Source organism: Sinohyriopsis cumingii, chromosome 15 (genome assembly GCF_028554795.1).
Source record: "Sinohyriopsis cumingii isolate HCF-2022 chromosome 15, ASM2855479v2, whole genome shotgun sequence".
Lineage (NCBI taxonomy): Eukaryota > Metazoa > Mollusca > Bivalvia > Unionida > Unionidae > Sinohyriopsis > Sinohyriopsis cumingii.
In genome coordinates, this window is record NC_142975.1 from 108,121,375 (window position 1) to 108,142,757 (window position 21,383).

General features: G+C 34.7%; 1 protein-coding gene across 4 annotated transcripts in view; it reads right to left on the minus strand.

Annotated features, from left to right (window-relative positions):
- Window positions 1–21,383, minus strand: part of LOC149782444 (uncharacterized) — a 132,476-nt gene that overhangs the window by 50,990 nt on the left and 60,103 nt on the right. For all 4 annotated transcript variants that reach the window (XM_089933856.1, XM_089933854.1, XM_089933855.1 and 1 more), the window contains 5 exons: window positions 16,453–16,686; window positions 15,452–15,620; window positions 12,803–12,909; window positions 9,133–9,327; window positions 1,784–1,995 (listed from right to left, as the gene is read on the minus strand). In XM_089933856.1, the coding sequence (XP_089789982.1) occupies window positions 1,784–1,995; window positions 9,133–9,327; window positions 12,803–12,909; window positions 15,452–15,620; window positions 16,453–16,686 (917 nt within the window). The remainder of the gene's footprint in view (window positions 1–1,783; window positions 1,996–9,132; window positions 9,328–12,802; window positions 12,910–15,451; window positions 15,621–16,452; window positions 16,687–21,383) is intronic.

The following is a 21,383-nucleotide window of genomic DNA, read 5'->3' on the forward strand; positions in this document are numbered from 1 at the left end:
TGATGTCCCACCCAGTCACATTATCCTGACACCACACTGACCAGTCCTAACACTAACCTCTTAATGCTGAGCACCAAGCGAGGCAGCTGTTAGTACCATTTTTATAAGTCTTTGGTATGACTTGGCCAGGGATCGAACCCACAACCTCCCGCATCCAAGGCGTAACATACTTTGATTTATATAATATTTTAATGTCAGTATATGGAATGTTCATTAAGAAATACGTGATTGCAGGGCAGCATTAAAAGCTTTATCTTCCCTTTCATTACCCTTGATACCAACGTGACTAAGTATCCAACAGAAGGCTTATTCCAGATTGTATAAGCAAATCATTTTTCTTTAAGATTTTGGGTTAATAGGGTAAATAGTGGCTTGTCATTTTTTAAAGTTTTGAAATCATTTTAATGTGATGAGGGAATATAAATTGATAATAAAACATTTTCTCAAGCCTTCAATTTGGTTCAAAGATTTTAGTATGTCTGCAATTTCTTAGGTAATAATGGAGGCTGTATCCAAAATCCAAATGTTTTAATTGGGTATTACAATAGCAGCTTCAACCCTGTTTCCATCAATACTGACAAAGACTGTCTGTATTTACAGTACATTATAGCATGTGAAAATTTATACAAAGCCAATAAATGCAAAGTGCCATAATTAGAGACACGTCTCAGCAACCAATGCAACAAAGGCTGCTTTGGGTAGGATTCCAACCTGCAACCCATCAAAAGTCTGACCTACGAGCCACTCAGCCAATATCACAGGTCCTCAAAAAACAACCCCCAAAAGATTCTTGATAGAAATGACATCAATCTTATTTACCAGCTTTGATATCAACCAGATTAACCACTCAGTTTACCAGCTTTGATATCAACCAAATTAATCACTCAGTTTACCAGCTTTGATATCAACCAAGTTAAACACTCAGTTTACCAGCTTTGATATCAACCAAATTAACCACTCAGTTTACCAGCTTTGATATCAACCAAATTAAACACTCAGTTTACCAGCTTTGATATCAACCAAATTATTCACTCAGTTTATCAGCTCTGATTTCAACCAAATTAATCACTCAGTTTACCAGTTTTGATATCAACCAAATTAAACAATGATCAGTTTACCAGCTTTGATATCGACCAAATTAATCACTCAGAAGTTGTTGCTTTGGGCAGAACCCAAAACCGATGCAACTTTTAAATATCTGAGGAAACACTCAATTTGTAGGGCCTGGATAGCAACTGAGTGAATTGCTTGCTTTGTACTTCTGAGGTTCCAAGGCTGATCCATTGTTACAACGTGTGCAAGTATAAGTGGTAATCCATTAAAGGCATGTATTTTGTCTGGGTTCTTTGGTTTCTTTATCCACCAATCAAATTAAAGGCTTGTATTTTGTCTGGGTCCTTTGGTTTCTTTATCCACCAATCAAATTAAAGACATGTATTTTGTCTGGGTTCTTTGGTTTCTTTATCCAACAATCAAATTAAAGGCAAGTATTTTGTCTGGGTTCTTTGGTTTCTTTATCCACCAATCAAATTAAAGGCATGTATTTTGTCTGGGTTCTTTGGTTTCTTTATACACCAAACAAATTACATTAATATCTGAGTTACTAAGAGTGGACCATATAATCTGGTTGACTTGTTGGTGCAATCAACATTAAATAAACTGTCAGTTCCAGTTATCTACACGACTTAAAAATTCTAAATGCTTCAAGCTGACTAATTATTTCACTGCAAAAATATTCTAAATGACAGTTAGAAAATACAGGTAGAGGCTGAAAATTTTATACCTCAAACATGCCTTCCTTCCATGTGCCCCTGCTTTGTTCCATCATTCTTAAAATATCAGGCTCTATCTCAATTCTGACAAGGTCCCCAGCTTTGAATCGGTCAACAGAACTGGCAGCACTACCTGGATTCTCCTGTTGTTTTGAGACAGGAAGTGCAGAGGAAGCAGGGGGTGCAGCAGAAGCAGATGGAGGTTCTGTTGTCATGTTAATCTCTGAAAATTGGTAACAAGGCTTGTCAAAACTAGCAAACTTAAAATAAAACTCACAAATCCAAGCTAAGACTCAAGCAGCCAAGCTAAAACTCACAAACCCAAGTTAAACTTCACAAACCCATGCAAAGATGCATAAACCAAAGCAAAGACTCACATATATATGCTAAGACTCATATAACCATGTGAAAACTCACAAACCAAAGCTAAGACTCACAGACCCAACTAAGCCTCACAAACTCATGCTTAAACTCTTAAACCTTAGCCAAACTCATATATATTTGCTAATACTCAAAAACCCAAGCAAAGACTCCCAAATCTATGCAAAGATTCACAGACTCAAGTTAAGACTCACATAGTCATACAAAGACTAACAAAACCAGACTCACAAACCCATGCTAAGTCCATAATAGACTCATAAAACATAAGAGTTCCATGAGATGCATAAACCTAAGCTTAGACTCAAACAGCCATGCTACGAAAAAGCCATTATAAAACTAAAAAAGTTAAGCTAAGACTCACATATCCATACCAGGGCTGAGCAAATCCCATAGACCGACGTCCCGGACTAGTCATTTTTGAAGTCGAACAAGTAAAATTTTCCAAGTCGCTAGTCCTGGACAAGTGCTTTTTAAAAAAAGTCGGGCTAGTCCTTATTTTCGTGCTTTAATCACTATATCTGCCTTTATTTGGTCAATCATGCCCTCTGGGTGTACTGAATACTTGTTTCTACCCTCTTCGTGTATACATTTACATCCTTTTACCGCTTGACTGCATATTGGGCTAAGCGACCAAATTATCGGCAAATCAGAACAGGTCAAACAAAGGAAAGCCAGTATGATCAATTAGCAGTGTTGCAAGCGATTTTATTGTAATGAGTTTACTCAATTTAGATCATAACGAGCGGCTCACTATGATTTTAATCCAGCGAGTCAGTGTAATTAAATTAATGAAAGGTACATTACCGACATCAGTGTTGGTTTCCTTTATGAAATTATTAAATGACAGTTATGATTCTTTAATTTATAATTGATCATACAGATGATTAACTTCCACGTGCGATATTGTGTTTGAAGCAAAACAATTACACTAATTAATGAGCTGTTTCAGTTTGTATTTAAAAGAGAAAATTGACGTTATGATCACTTTAGAAGTAGTTGTCAAGCAAGCTGATAGTTACTCTGTGGATAAAATGAGTTTGCTAAATTATTTTTGCAAGTAAGGTAATAACGGCAATTCGGCGAAGGTAAATTTTTTGAAAATGGAGGGATACAACGCAAGACAGATACTGAGTGTGCAGTAGCTATTTCTGAGTGTGAACGAGGATTTAGTTCAATGAACTTAATCAAGACTTCTTTAACTAATTCCTTAAACCAAAAGAGTTTACAAATGCTAATGAACATTTCTGCAAATGGACCAAAGCTTGAGGACTTTAACCCAGACACAGATCTATCAACTGCTGGCTTAGTGCTGGTACAGGTGGCAGACATATACATGGACATATTTTCAAATCCACCAGCTAAAACATATATATATGAACCTGAAGAAGCCAAATGTATAACAACCAATGTTTTTGAAAAATTAAATTCTTTTAAGAAATAATTATGTTGTATATAGTTTTGTTTGTTTTTTCTGTGGATTAAGCACATACATCTCATCAAATCTCGGCAAGTGATTACCATTTTGGGACCAGTGAAAAATAAGGTGGGACTAGTGAAGAGAAAGGTGGAACTAGTGAATTTTCTGAAACCACTTGTCCTGGACTAGTGGTTAAAAACAAAATTTGCTCGGCCCTGCATACTATGACTCAAAAACCCATGCTACAACTTGCAAAGACAAGCTAAGATTTACAAACCCATTCTAAGACTTGCAAAGACAAGCTAGGACTCACAGACCCAAGGTTAGGCTCACAAAGCCATGCTAAGATTCACAAACTCAAGCTAAGACTTGCAAAGACAAGCTAGGACTCACAAACCCAAGGTAAGACTGATAAAGCAATACTAAGACTTACAAGCTCATGCTAAGTCTCACATGCTTAAGGTAAGGTTCATAAAGCCATAAAAAGAATCACAAACCCAAGCTAAGAGTGACATATCCATGCTATGATTCAAAAACCCATTCTAAGACTGACATATCCATGCTATGATTCACAAACCCATTCTAAGACTGACATATCCATGCTATGATTCACAAACCCATTCTATGCTGCAACAACCTAAGGTAATACTCACAGAGCCATGCTAAGACTCACAAATATATACTAAGACTAAAAAACTGATGCTAACACTCAAATAGCCCTACTAAGACACACATAACAATGTTAAGGCTCACATTGGCATGTTAAAACTCACAGGCCCAAGCTAAGACTCACATAGCCCTATTAAGACTCATAAAAACATGTTGAGATTCATACACCAAGCTAAAACTTGAATCACCTTGCCAAGACTGACAAACTCATGCTAAGACTGGCATAGCCACTCTAAGAATGATGAACCCATGCTAAGACTGACATAGCCAATCTAAGACTAACAAGCCCCATGCTAAGACTGACATAACCATTCTAAGACTGACAAACCCATGCTAAGACTGACATAAGCACTCTAAGACTGACAAACCCATGCTAAGCCTAATAAACCTAAGACTCACAAACTAAAGCTAAGACTGGCATAGCCACTTGATGACTGACAAACCCCCCAAACTAAGACTGACATAACCACCTAAGACTAATAAACCTAAGCTAAGACTGATAAACTAAAGCTAAGACTGGCATAGCCACTCTAAGACTAACAAGCCCTGTGCTAAAACTGACATAGCCACTCTAAGACTGACAAACCCATGCAAAGACTAATAAACCTAAGCTAAGACTGACAAACTAAAGCTAAGACGGGCATAGCCACTCTAAGACTGACAAACCCATGCTAAGACTAATAATCCTAAGCTAAGACTGGCATACCCCCAAACCCCCCAAACTAAGACTAACAACATTCTCATTTCATCAGCTGAGAATTCCTCAAAATATGTCCCTGTAGCTTCATGAGTATATCCCATTTCATCAAGAATAAAAAATCTAAGCGCTATTCCTCTTAAATTTAACATTAACCAGGGCAAGGAAACCACTTCTATCAATGGTACCACCAATAAATTTAACATTTATCAGAGTAAGGAAACCAGTTTCTTCAAATGTACCATCAATAAATTTAACATTTACAAGGTTAGGAAAACCACTATTTTTAAAATGGTACTACCAATAAACTTATCATTTACCATGATGTTTCCACTTTTTCAAGGGTACCACAACTGAAGAAAAAACTGAATCATTCCTTCATCAGTAATATTGTAGATGCAAGATGGATTCAATCCAGTCAAGTTATAAACTTGATGTAGTTATTTCATTTTGTGACAGATTTAATTCATGTATACCACTTACATACATTTATGCATTAAGTAGATATATGCCATATTTCTCCAGTTATAAACCTTGTATCTGATGTTACATACATCGCTACTTAAAAATTATTTTTGCAAAGTTTTATTTTTTAATTTTCAACCATTTACATTCTGCCATATAAGACTTATTGTAAATGTATAATCTATACCCCAGAACTTAGATGAAGTTAGGCTTAGTATTTCTGCCAATTGGGCATCAGCAGCTACTTGGCAAGCCACTTGTATGGCTAGTTTATGTCATTCAGAAACAGTCAACTAATTGCACTAACTCACATAACAGGATTGCCTTGTTCCATACTCTTCGTTGGTGGAGCTCCAAGCACTGGAGAGAATATTCAGCAACAGCAACAAATCCAATATGTACATGAAAGGGATACTATTTTACTTGAAACAAATACCTCACTCTAAGCCACAAAGATCAGGATGCAAACCAGTTCAATATGGCCTACAATACAGAAAATGTCAGTACTGAAGGACAGTCACACACCCTGACAAAAGCTATGTCAGCCATGGAAACTAGACAGAACAACAAGAGTTCTTAATTTATGTTCTCATTTTCCCTGACAATGGTGTGCCTATGTCTACATTGCCAGGTATTGACCCCATCAGTCCATAACTGTACAAGAAGATCATTGCAGGTAAATGCATAAACGTGTCCAAATTATTAAAACTGCACAAATCTGAAGATCAAATATTCATAGTCAGGTCAGTGTGGCATGAATTTAGTGGTTTAGTTTCACAGTCTGTATTCAAATATCCCCCAGATCAGCAAAAACAGACTATCCAGGAATTTGACTATCAGCAACCAGAGTTTCTAGGAATTTGACTATCAGCAACCACATACTTTTTAGGAATTTGACTATCAGCAACCACAGAGTTTCTAGGAATTTGACTATCAGCAACCACATACTTTCTAGGAATCTGACTATCAGCAACCACAGACTTTCTAGGAATTTGACTATCAGCAACCACATACTTTCTAGGAATTTGACTATCAGCAACCACAGACTTTCTAGGAATTTGACTATCAGCAACCACATACTTTCTAGGAATTTGACTATCAGCAACCACAGACTTTCTAGGAATTTGACTATCAGCAACCACAGACTTTCTAGGAATTTGACTATCAGCAACCACAGACTTTCTAGGAATTTAACTATCAGCAACCACATACTTTCTAGGAATTTAACTATCAGCAAGCTCATACTGACATTCAGTTGATACTAGGTGTTAGGTCCTTCCTTCCAGAGTACAAGAATAGGATACAAATAAAAAAGATCAGTGACAAAATTTTGGCACTATGTGTTTATAAAGTAGTTGCATGCAAGTACTGCAGGAGTTTAGCTCATGATAGAAAGATCTGTATCCTTGCTCCAAAGCCAGCAAATAATGAACCAAGACAAAGTATATCAATGTATAGACAGAATACAATGGCTAGACAAGGATATAACACTTAGGAAAAGAAATATGCAAGGACTTTAAGTTATGGCAACTCCACCTCAAGACAGTGGCAATTTTGCCTTAACAGTTATGTCATGCAGCCATACTGGCAATTTTGTCTCAAGACATTGCAAGTTCTGCCTGGCAATTCTGTATTCAGCCATACTGGCAATTCTGTCTCAAGCCATTGCAAGTTCTGCCTGGCAATTCTGTATTCAGCCATACTGGCAATTTTATCTCAATACATTGCAAGTTCTGCCTGGCAATTCTGTATTCAGCCATACTGGCAATTTTGTCTCAAGACATTGCATGTTCTGCCTGGCAATTCTGTATTCAGCCATACTGGCAATTCTGTCTCAAGACATTGCAAGTTCTGCCTGGCAATTCTGTATTCAGCCATACTGGCAATTTTGTCTCAAGACATTGCAAGTTCTGCCTGGCAATTCTGTATTCAGCCATACTGGCAATTTTGTCTCAAGACATTGCAAGTTCTGCCTGGCAATTCTGTATTCAGTCATACTGGTGATTTTGTCTCAAGACATTGGAAGTTCTGCCTGGCAATTCTGTATTCAGTCACACTGGTGATTCTGCCTCATATATATTGCATGTTGACTATTCGCCCATGACAATTCTGACTTTCATTATTTTATAATAGTTGTTTAATTAAAAGTTATAGACAACTTCTGTATTATTTTTTCTTATTCTATAATGTATCTTCTTATTCTACAACATATATTATTCACCCATGTATCTTCTAAGTCTATAATGTATCTTCTTATTCTACAACATATATTATTCACCCATGTATCTTCTTATTCTGCAACATATATTATTCACACATGTATCTTCTAAGTCTATAATGTATCTTCTTATTCTACAACATATATTATTCACCCATGTATCTTCTTATTCTACAACATATATTATTCACACAAGTATCTTCTAAGTCTATAATGTATCTTCTTATTCTACAACATATATTATTCACCCATGTATCTTCTTATTCTATAATGTATCTTATTATTCAATAATGTATCTTCCTTTTCTATAATGTATCTTCTTATTCTATAATGTATCCCTTGTTCACCTGTCCATCTAGCTGTACATGGACACTGAGTGAAATTATGGCTTTGATTCATGGTCCACACGTCTGTCACTCCATCTATTTTATATTGTACAAATAGGATTTGTTTGTTGCAGTTTTCGTATATTGTTGTAATAGACACAGACTATTCAAACTCTTGTAGCAGTACCAATATTCATTCACTGTTGTAACAATATTCATTCACTTTTGTAGCAATATTCATTTACTGTTGTAACAATATTAATGTACTGTTATAGCAGTATTCCAATACAGTAACTGTTACAGAAGGATTCTCATATGGTTATAGCAGTATTAATATACTGTTGTAGCAGTTTTCATATACTGTTGTAGCAGTACTCATTTACTATTGTAGCAGTATTCATATACTGTTGTAGCAGTACTCATTTACTATTGTAGCAGTATTCATATACTGTTGTAGCAGTACTCATTTACTATTGTAGCAGTATTCATATACTGTTGTAGCAGTACTCATTTACTATTGTAGCAGTATTCATATACTGTTGTAGCAGTACTCATTTACTATTGTAGCAGTATTCATATACTGTTGTAGCAGTACTCATTTACTATTGTAGCAGTGTTCATATACTGTTGTAGCAGTACTCATTTACTATTGTAGCAGTTTTCATATACTGTTGTAGCAGTACTCATTTACTATTGTAGGAGTATTTATATACTGTTGTAGCAGTACTCATTTACTATTGTAGCAGTATTCATATACAGTTGTAGCTGTATTCATATACTATTAGAGCAATATTCTGGTACTGATATGATATACCTTTTGTTGTTTGAACAGTAATGTCACTATTATAGCTTATGTTGTAAAGCTAAAATTGCCATGCAATGATAAAATGAACCACTGAAACAATACAACTACTCTTGCAATGAAAATAAAAAACATTTTAAGAACAAAATATGCCAATTCAGTGATAAAATAAACCATTGCAAGGACACAATTTATGACCACAATGATAAAATAAAAGACTCCAACAACACAAAATACTGTTTACTGGTATTTGATGATAATTGCAATTGTATCTGAACATTGTTGCAGTGGTATATGGATACCACTGCACCAACAACATTTGGAATTCCAATGACATTGGGAGTTTTTACCCTTTTTGTACACAAGAGCACTGTCCCTCACTTACTAATGATGGGGAGGTGGTCCCTATAGTAACGCTTTCCTGTGGCAGATTTTACACATTTCACATCCAGGTGACCTTTATAACCCATTCGGTACACATTTGCATAACCATTCTCCCACATAATTTCCACTGCATCATTATCCGTGTCAGGGCTAAAATTCACTACAGCAATAACTTCCCCAGTTTTGTCAGGGCCTCCTGAAAAGATGAGAACATACAAAAAATGCATTCATTTACATTTGTAAAAGAAGGAACAACAGGTCTTCCATAAAGCCTGTGGATAAATATTTTATCATACTGACTGGTGAAAATTTCTCATGTATCTTCCATTTAAAAGACATCTTGTGGTGAAATACATTGAACAATTTCAAATTTGTTACTTCTGTTCTTTGACTTAGTTCCATATTACTTGTATATGTAAACCTCCTGGATGGGAGAGTCTTTCTCCCATCCCTTCTTTTACTCACTGAAATCTCACGTGTATGGAAAAATTTTATTGACAAATTAAATTAGTTGCATTTTTTGTAAACTTTGGTTGTAGTTTAGTATATGTATGGTACTTATAACTGCCTGTGATCATGTGACTGTGAACTAGTTTAAGAGCAAGACAATTTAGATGCTAATTTCAAGCAGCATAAATCAATTAACGTCCATCTGATTCTGTGGGCAGGGTCAGCTGGCTTCACTGTTTGAAGTTTTTCAAGATGGATTATACTATGTGTGAGCAGAAGTAATTCTGAAAGGATTAATGATGTTAATCATGGTTGGGTTATTAAAGAGTTCAATTAACATAAATCAATTAGCATTATTTGATTGTCTCCACAGGGTATGTTCTGCTTCGGTGCTTAACATTGTTGAGATAGATTAGAGTCTATACTGTGTATAGATCAAAACTAATTTGGACAGGAATAAAGATTTTAAATGATTGTGGTTGGATTACTTAAGAGCTCAAATGGGATAAAACAGGGGTGGAGTGACTTCAGTGTATCAAATTTGTCATGATTTATCTCCCAATAATAAAATACAGAAATCTAACCAAAAGAAATATCACATGAAATTCAGTGATGGTTGGAAAACAAGAACTTCACTAACTGGAATGAACAACTGCATCACAAAAATGAAAATAAACAATACAAATCTTGATCTAATCATTTGTACACATGAATGTAAACCAGACTAAAGAACATGTCACTAACTGCCAATGTAGTCTGTAATGTCTGGGATGAATGGAGTCATTTAGTCTTTGTCTAATACAAGTAAGTGATTGTTTTCCAGATTTGATTGACATTATTAAAGGGTGGTGATAGTGATGCTAATTTATAATGACAACAAAGATATCTGCAAATTAGGCTTGAAGTAAAAAAGTTTATGGTGGTATAACGTATGCATTTGAGCTTCATGTGGAGAATCTTACTGATATTAAAACATTAGACCTAGACAGTGCCGATCTTGAACAGTTCTGGCAGGCAGTCAGCAAGCTGAATTGACCCACGTGCAGAAAATGATTTAAACTTCTTGGTGGACTCTGTAGAGTTACACTAACATTGCCACATTTCAATGCATGCAGTGAAAAGATATTCAGGCTGACATGAGAAGAAACCTTTATTAGTAATAGTATATAATCTCCCAAGAGTTAAGATCAACTATGATGAGAACTGTCACCAACATAATCCAGACAATGATCTCCTAAGAATGCAAAAATGCTTGTGGTACATATAATGAGAATATGAAAGGCAACAAGTTGCTGCAATGCTTGTGGTACATATAAGGAGAACATGAAAGGCAATAAGTTGTTTCAATGCTTGTGGTACAATATATAAGGAGAATATGAAAGGCAACAAGTTGCTGCAATGCTTGTGGCACATATAAGGATAATATGAAAGGCAACAAGTTGCTGTGAAAGGACTGATTGGATGATAATGCATATTCTAATATTTAAAAAATGTAAATTTCTTTACTAGTTGTAATTTTTGTCCATTTGCATGCTAAAAGTCAGGCTGATGTAAATCCTCCCTCTTCGGAGGTCAAATCTTACCAAATTCTGGAAATCTCCTGAACTGTCCTGGCCTGATGTTTCTTGTTTGCCACATGTATGCTTATTAATTCTGTAGTTTTTCAGCTGGAACTGTCTTCAGAATCATTAAGTGAAATATGTCAAACATAGCCTTTACATTGCTCTCTAGTTTGGTCCATGCATAGGAAAGACTAACATTGGCTTATAAAATCAACTATATTTATCTAAAAAGCATTTAAATCTTAGATTAACCTGACCATCTAATAAACAAAATTTCGTAGTCAGAAAAATAAAATAAAATTCAATCACATTTGCAGCGATTTCAATAAAATCCACCAGGTGACAAAGTACAAGCTGCTACGTGACAATGTCCATGAGGCACTGCCACCTGTTATTTTAGAAGTTCAAACATTTGATTAAAAATACAAAAATTTTAGCATCATCAGAACTTAAATTATTCCAAATAGCCTAACACAGCGATTCCCAACATATGGGCTGCAGACCCCCAGGGGGCTGAAGGATTGTTCCAATTCTAGCTTAAAAGTGCAAGTATTAGCATGTGGGCATCTGCAAAAAATATTTCCAGTTTAGAAGTGGTCCTCACGCTCGAAAAGGTTGAGAACCACTGGTCTAATACATGCTTCATTTTCATGGAGACAAATCCGATGTAAAGACATGCCTAACAATACATTTAAATATTTAAGGTAGATTTGTGTCTGTCAAACTTACATGCAGACCACTGAGACTCAGTTGTTGTTGTTGTAGGTTTTAACACCATTTTTCAGCACAAGATAGGCTATATATGGTGGCCAGTATAAATGGTGGAGGAAGAACCCGGGAAAACCCTGTAAAAAACCATTGACCCATGAGAAGCTACTGGCAAGCTTTCTCACATACCCACATTGACTGAGTCCGAGACTCGAACCCATGCAGGCAGAGGTGAGATGGCAGTGATCCATAACAGTGAGTACTTTAGACCACTCGACATGAGACTAAGTAAAAAAAATTGCAAATATATAACAAATTGTGATACTACTATGATTTCATGAACGTTTAATTAGGTCATGTGTTTGCATATAAAACATGAATAACATTTCATTGAAAGGACTAATCAGTAGAACAAACAACACAGACTCTGATTTGTCAGTGTACTATTTGATGATAGATCAGGTTCTATGTTTGTGTGAGTTTAGACCTGACTTCTAAGGGGTATATACATTAATATTCAGAAATGCAGTAATGTAGTTCTTAGGTGTTAAACATATCACTAGAAATTCCTGGGTGTTTACAGATATCACTAGAAATTCCTAGGTGTTAGACATTTCACTGGAAATTCCTAGGTGTTACACATATCACCAGAAAATTTCCTAGGTGTTACACGTACCATTAGAAAAATTCATAGGTGTTACACATATCACTAGAAATTCCTAGGTGTTTACAGAAATGACTAAAAATTCCTAGGTGTTAGACATTTCACTGGAAATTCCTAGTGTTACACATATCACCAGAAAAATGCCTAGGTGTTACACGTAACACTAGAAAAATTCCTAAGAGTTACACATATCACTAGAAGTTCCCAGGTGTTATACATGCATTAAAAGTTTTACAATAATTAGAGTGCATTGCAGTAACAGAATGCAAAATTCCTACATTACGTACCATCCTGGTTATCCCATCTCCAGTCTGGGCCACGAACAACCTTGGCCTTCTCAAACAAACCATAGGCAGGCACTTTTCTGCTTGTGACTCTTGGGGGTACATCCTCCCTGTGACAAAAAAAAAACACATTTTACAGATGAAAACTGTTTATATACTGGACATTACTGCTAAAAATACTGATTTGTTGGACATCTTAACTGAACATGTTCACTGGTTGGTCACCTGTTTATGTGGATTGGCTGGTCATATTAAACATTTTGAGTTGCTAATCATATAAACACACTGTTGTCTGGTCATGTAAACACACTGACTGACTGGTCAAATAAACGCATAGAATGGTTGGTCATATAAACACATTGGTTGGCTGTTCATATAAATATATTGATTGGCTGGTGATATAAACACACTGATGGGCTGGTCACATAAACACATTGATTGGCTGGTCATATAAACACGTTGACTGGCTATCATATAAACACACTGATTGGCTGGTTATGTAAACACACTGACAGGCTGGTCATCCAGACACATTGATTGGCTGGTCATCTAAACATGCTGACTTGCTGGTCTGGACTGGTTTGTTCCCTTCACTATAACAAAATGTATTGTTATTAAGTGGGTGTGATCATGGATCCCATTTTATTATGTAAAATGTTATGTATCATGCACTTCATTAATAGGTAATCTCAGTACAGGTTAGTATACCTCATTGCTCCAACTGACAGCATTATAATGAGGGGATAATATAACATGTATTTCATTATAAGGCTCTCTCACAATAAGGCAATATACTGTATGACTCATATGAACAGTATTACAATGAGGGAGTATGGTACTTTGTTTCAATGTGATATCTCAATGGCTTATATGGTCAACATTGTAATGAAGAGTACTGTATCATGTAAGGCAGTCTCACTATAAGGCAATATACTCTATGACTCCCATGGACAGCATTATAATGATGAAGTAATGTACTTCATAATAAGGTGGCCTCACTATAAGACAATCAATTCTAAAGCTCCCATGGACAGCATTATAATTAGGAGTACTGTACTTCAATATGAATCTACAAGATGGTATACTCTGGCTGCCATGGACAGCATTATAATTAGGAGTACTGTACTTCAATATAAAGTGATCTACAAGATGATATACTCTGGCTCCCATGGACAGCATTATAATTAGGAGTACTGTACTTCAATATAAAGTGATCTACAAGATGGTATACTCTGGCTGCCATGGACAGCATTATAATTAGGAGTACTGTACTTCAATATAAAGTGATCTACAAGATGGTATACTCTGGCTGCCATGGACAGCATTATAATTAGGAGTACTGTACTTCAATATAAAGTGATCTACAAGATGATATACTCTGGCTGCCATGGCCAGCATTATAATTAGGAATACTGTACTTCAATATAAAGTGATCTACAAGATGGTATACTCTGGCTGCCATGGACAGCATTATAATTAGGGAGTACTGTAATATTTGTTTTTAACTAATAGTCTGCATTTGTAGCAGTTATTCCAAGAATTCAATAAAAGACCACTTCTTCCTAAAAATGTCTGAGTGTTGAAACCATCTCTGATATTCCTCAATGATAACCAGGTCTTCAGTTTGCTGCTATGGTGGACATAGTGGATTTCAGATTGGCACCATTTTCATATAAGACCAAGTACACATCATTAAAAGTCTTTTGGTGAAAGCCCTATGTCAATATGACCATCCATTCATGTTAAGTAGCAACAAGATTTTCAAGACAGTCATCATGGCAGCCACACTGTATGCTTAACTGATGCCATTTTCATTTAGGACCAACTAGACATGATGAAGAATCTTGTACTGAAAACCCCAGGTCAATATAACCATCCACTGAAAAGCAATAACAAGCCATTCAAGATGGCTGCAATGGTGGCCATATTGGGTGTTAATGTGGCACCATTTTCATTTAGGATCAACTAGATCTTGTGATAAATGAGTGTGGAAAGTTTCATGGCAATCTCCAGGTAGTTTAGGAGGAGGAGTAATATCTCACTACCTAGTAAACACTTTGTATGAGAACAAATATCTCACACTACAGTAAATACATTGTACAAGAACAAATATTACACTACATAAAAATGTTGTATGAGAACAAATATCTCACTACATAGTAAAAATGTATGAGAACAAATATCTCACTACATAGGAAAAATGCTGTATGAGAACAATTATCTCACTACACAGTAAACACTCTGTATGATAACAAATATCACACTACATAAAATGTTGTATGAGAAACATATCTCACTACATAGTAAACACTTTGTATAAGAACAAATATCACACTACATAAAAATGATGTATGAGAACAAATCTCACTGCATAGTAAAAATGTCGTATGAGAACAAAATATCTCATTACATAGTAAAATGTTGTATGAGAACAAATATCTCACTACATTGTAAACATTTTTTGAATAAGAACAAAAGTCTCACTAGACAGTAAACACTTTGTTATAAATATATTCATTAGCACACTAAAACCCACAATAGGTCATAGCTACATCAAAAGTACCCGAAGGAAAAGGCAAACAGAAATATTCTGAAAATAATAAAGTGGATTTAATTGCTGTCAAAATAAAAACTATGTTGTGAAACATGTACCCTTCATGATCAGCACAGTCTATTCGCTTGAATTTGTGTGAAATGTCATGTTTGTCTTCAAAGTAGCAAGCTGAGCAGAGGGCTGCACCTGTACAGACATTGCATCTCCATAAGATCCCTGGAACTGTCTGAAGACCACATCCAGCACAGGTCACCTCATGTCGGACACCTGCAAAAATACATTATTTGCTTAAACAATACATACATTTCCAGCTGATATAGCATACAATGCCATGTATACATATAAAACGAGACAATGTGACCTATTTACCTATTCAGTAACTGTTACATAACATTTGGGATCCTGGAGAAAACTATGTTGCTTTTCAGAAGAAAATAAACACTTATTGTAAGCCGCTTTCTTTGATCAATACCAACACAGATCTATACAATGGAGGTAAAAATTATGACACAAACATGAAAAAAGATCTTTGACTCTTTGTAATCATTTTATAATCAAGGGATTCCTAGTGTTATCTTTCTCACTTCCACTTAATTAAATCAGACTAATATTTCTCTTGTATATTTTATAACTGTCTGTTGTGTAAACATGTGACCTTCACTTTTTATGAACTCCATCTTCTCTCTGTGAAGAGCATGTACAAAATCAGGGTCGGATATAGATTTATGAAAATAACATTATTTGAAAACCTATAGTCTAATGTCTTGTCAGATTTATTCAACTGTAAATTGTAGGAATGAAAGAGAGAGACTGCTTTTTATATAAATAAAAATATAAAACATCTTACTAGTTGTAAAAAGTTATTAACTGGCAATTAGCCAACAAGAAGTATAAGAAAACTCCTAAGATATGCAGCCAGTCTCTCTCCTAATTTCTTAGCACAATTTACACATAGACTGGTTCATGAATAGAACTTCAGACCAGGATGAGCTGATCCTCTGAATATAGATTATGATGAGGCACAGTCATGTGGACTGGTTCAAAAATGAGCCAACTCTAAAAAATATAAAGCAACAATAATACAGAATTAAACTCTTACCTATTCCTGCATTGTCATACAGGCGAAGGTCATACTGCTTATCCAAACCAGCTCTATAGACATTCTTTTCCCCATTGTCCCAAATCACTACTGCAGTCTGTGCTGGATAATATTCATTATCATCATCGGTGCAAATGTCAACCACACTTCCAAGGTGACCTTCACCTCCATCTTGATCTCCAAAACTCCAGTCAGGGCCACGAACAACTCGCACACCAATGTCAACTGCACTTCCTTTTGTTTAAGAAGATAAACAATGCATTTCTCAAACTAATACTTTCTTCAATAACTTTACATATCATTGTCAATTAAAGTTATGCTAGCATTACATTCATTTTCAGAGGATGACTAAATGTAGATTACTGATGTCATTGGTCACTTTGAAAAATGATATTACATAATGCAGGGCATGTATTGTAAACAGATGAGTTCAAGTGTGTTCTAGTTGAAAAGTCCCAGAAGCATCAAAGTAAGTGATACAGACCAACCTTTGGTTTTAGATATGCTAGACTGGTTCACTTAATCACACCCGCAACTTTTTGTCAACTATGCCAAGAAGACTGAAAACCTACTGAATTACTGCAAACAAGCATCTTCATAACAGGTGTTTCATAAACATGTCACACACATTTTGTGGCAAATCAGCCCAAAGAAGTGAGTTAATTAAGCAAGGGCCTGCATGTTGAACCAAAGGTAAAAACATTGCCATAAAATGTGTGACCCTGACCTCAGTGCCAGACAATGTTACAGAATGATTTGTCTAAGTTTCATAATGATTCCCATAAATACAATGAAAATCAAACAATGAGCTTTATGGAAATATAAGAAAATTACAAAATTTGAACCAAAGCATTGATGCAATATTTCTAAGATTACAACCCAAGTGACCCAAGGTCAAAGGCGCAAGCATATGTCACAAAATTAATTATCTTAGCATCCCAATGAATCATCAAAACAAAATATTATTAATTAATTCAGCAGAGTACAAATCATATACATTTTTAAAACAAATGAAGGAAGTAGTTGTAGTTATTTTATTTTGTTAAATAGTATGTGTATCTTCTTCCCAGATACATGTAAATTTATATGAATTCCATATATCTAAATGTTATAAAATCATAAAATTATTCCAAAAACCACAAACAAAAATATGTTTATCAAAGGAAACTGCTGCAAACAGGAAATGAGTGAATTACCAGCACACCAGAATCTAATGGAGACTGGTTTGAGGTGAAAAATTCCATGAGCCAATATCCTCATACCCCTAATTCCAAGAATGGACATTGGAATTAATCCATGGTATAAAATCTGTATCCATTATAAACTCTTACTAGTTGTGAACAACAACAAAAAACAACAAACAAACAAATTAAATACAGGAAAGCACAATTTTGCACCAATCCTTGGGCTAAACAATCACAATTAAATTTTAAGAGAAGATAATGAAAGTGAAAGAAGATTTGTACATTTTCCCTTCTAAATCTCCATTTATCTACAAAGTTTAAAATTTCTGCAGATCTCATTTCCGCAGTTTGTAAATAAATTTCTCTAAATCTCCATTTATCTACAAAGTTTAAGAATTCTGCAGATCTCATTTCCACAGTTTGTAAATAAATTTTCATTCTTTCTGAAAACTTGAAGGAGAACTGACAATAAATTAAAAGGAACTATTTGTTTTAACTGCATGTTTTAATTAATGGTTTCAGTGCAAAACAAACTCGTAGTCAATTCACAAACAGGAATGTTTTACTAACTAATACAAATCAACAAAACTGCAACATTTCTATGTGTCACGATTATGAAATATTATCCGTAAAAAGAATTTTCAGATTGTTTCCGACCAAACAAGGAAATTTAAGATGAGGCTTGTAACATGGTAAGAAAATACCCTGTAGCACAGGAGATGAAATTAAAATGAATATAGTCTAATTAACAAACTAAACAAACATTAACACAGACAGGTAGCAAATACTCAGAAATACCCACCAGACATCTTAGCTTCTCTGCTTGCAAACAGAAACTACTTTGACTACCCGGATTTCCCAATGATAAAGGTGTTACTATTTTTAACCTCATGAAATCCCAAAGAAGTCATGTGACTTAAAGGGACCATTCATTTAATTATATTGCCTCCAGTATTTTAAAGATCAGAATTCATATTTTAAATATCGATTTCTCAAAACATGCAAGGAAAATTTTAAAACAACTTTTGTTTCAAACACATGCATAATTAATTGCTCAAGAAATAGATGTCAGAAATCAACTCTGTTTAAAATCCACATATTGGTACACTAATAATGATAATAATAACAACAGGAATGCAAATATTTGTACATAATTGGATTTGTCTCTGCCTTAGTAATTTTTCTCCAATAATCTTACATAACAGAATAATACAAGAGGTTTTGCAATAATAATAATAATAATAACAATAATAATAATAATAATAATAATGATAATAATAAAAATAATAATAATAATAATAATAATAATAATAATAATATTATTATTATTATTATTATTATTATTAATATAATAATAATTATTATTATTATCATTATTGTTATTATTATTATTATTATTATTATTTTGTGTATGGATTGTTAGGGTTTGAATTTACTATTATTCAAAAAGAATCTTTGACTTTTGAAAGAAAAAAGGGTTTTTTAAACCAGCACCACCCTTAAATATCGCAGCCAGTTCTCTTTGTTACATTCTACTTGTGAGAGCAAATACTACATCTCATCTAAAAAGCATTTACATGAGTATGACTGTGATGGTAACTGCTTTATCTCATTTGAAAAGCATATACATGGGTATGACTGTGATGGTAACTGCTTTATCTCATTTGAAAAGCATATCATGGGTATGGCTGTGATGGTAACTGCTTTATCTCATTTAAAAAGCATATACATGGGTATGACTGTGATGCTAGCTGTTTTATCTCATTTAAAAAGCATATACATGAGGTATGGCTGTTATGATAACTACTTTATCTCATTTAAAAAGCATATACATGAGGTATAGCTGTGATGCTAGCTGCTTTATCTCATTTAAAAAGGATGGGCATGGGTATAGCTACACTGCTATGCTAACTTGAGTCACTTTTATCCTCTCTGCTGCCTGTCCCTGAATTTGGAAAGCTTTACAACTTTAGTGGATGTGGAAACTGATAATTTATGCAAATTACTGATAATTAACTTACAGGTAGATTTTCAAAGAGTTGAACCTGCATTATTCTGGTTGTAACCCCATCATGCTAACTACTGAGGCATAATGTCTCTCATTTGTTTATTAAAAATTTAAAAGTATAAAGAACACAGTCACAATACAATAACTTTTAGGTTGGTTCTTTTGATTTTAGGAGGAACTTCCAAATTTGACCCAGATAGCACAAGTCTTGGGAAGTTCTAGCTGGCAGTCAGCAACCTGACTTTACAAGCTGGCAAGAAAACTTCTTGGAGGATTGCCACATTGAACTGCAGACATATAAAGAGGATATTTTCAATTCTGAGGAAACTTCAGGCTGACCCCAGATAAAACCTGGATCCATAACATCATCCACTAAGTCTTAAGATCAGCAAGGATGAAGACCACCACAAATATAATCCTGACAATAATCTCCTAAGAAATGCTAAAAATACTTTGGTATATGTAATACCTCAAGGGGTAGATGGGAGAAATAACAAAGCTCTGTTGGTTATTGAGATTTAATGAAGAAGAAAAAGAATCTCCAGAACACTTACAACATAATCATATGAAATATATAAATAATTAACCAGTCTCTCACACATGGACAATTCACAAAATGACATGGCATGGAATTATTACAAGACTATCACAATGTAATTCCTAAAAACTTACCGCCATCATGTAGTATTCCGATGTACAATAGTTATTTTCTTTGATACCATTTACAAAGTAATGAGTAACTTCCTGCATCCAGAAATGTTGAAGTTGACACCTGGAAAGTTGTTGTAATGTGAACAATGGAACAGGGAATTTGTTACTAGAAATCAGCGATGTATATTAGGCATAATGCAATGTCAGATCTGCATGTATGCGGTTTTCAAAGGAATAATCAGCAGAACAAACAATATAGACCCTGACCTGCAGGTGCATTATACTATGGATGCTCAGGATCTATTCTGTTTGCAGCTGGGCTCAACTCATAAGCGAGTACATATTGTAAGTATATTTTTGTCAAAATTCTTTCCAATAACTCTTTGAGATTATGACTGTAGTTAACTAGTGGCAAATAAGGAACCCAACCCTCTTTATCTATATTATTTACTTTGTTTTACTTGAAATAATTGCTTATAAGTCAAATCCAACTTCAAATAACATAAACCCTGATCTGTCATAGCATAATGCACTGATGGATCAACTTATTTATTCTATTAATTACCCCCAACAAACACAGCAATGATTATACTGAATCTCTTCCTTAAATCTATGTCTAAATCCTTTTCAAAGTTGAAGGATTAGTATAGGTTTAGAAGAAATAGTGATGGATTTAGAAACTTAGAAGGATTAATGATTGATTTAGAATGATTAGTGATGATTAGGAATTAGATTTTGAACAAGAACAATACATAATATTACTTCCCAGCTCAACAGTTTGTACAGTTATAAATTAATATTTTGGGGGCTTTTTTTCTTTCTTAAGAAACGTAATAAAATAAAAAAATAAAAAATTGCTCCTTTTCAGCTTTTAGCTCTCCTGCCTGAATGACAAGGTAAGCTCATGGCATGCATTGGCTACCCAAGAACTGAATTTCAAAAGCCAATGGATCAGTTTAACTATATTTGGTAGAGAGCATCCTGGCATGAAGGCATTGCAAATTTGCACACTCAGGTAATGCTGATCCACTGTGATTGCCATTACAGTTTAAAACCTATTTTGAGCAATCTCTGCTATGCATGAACAC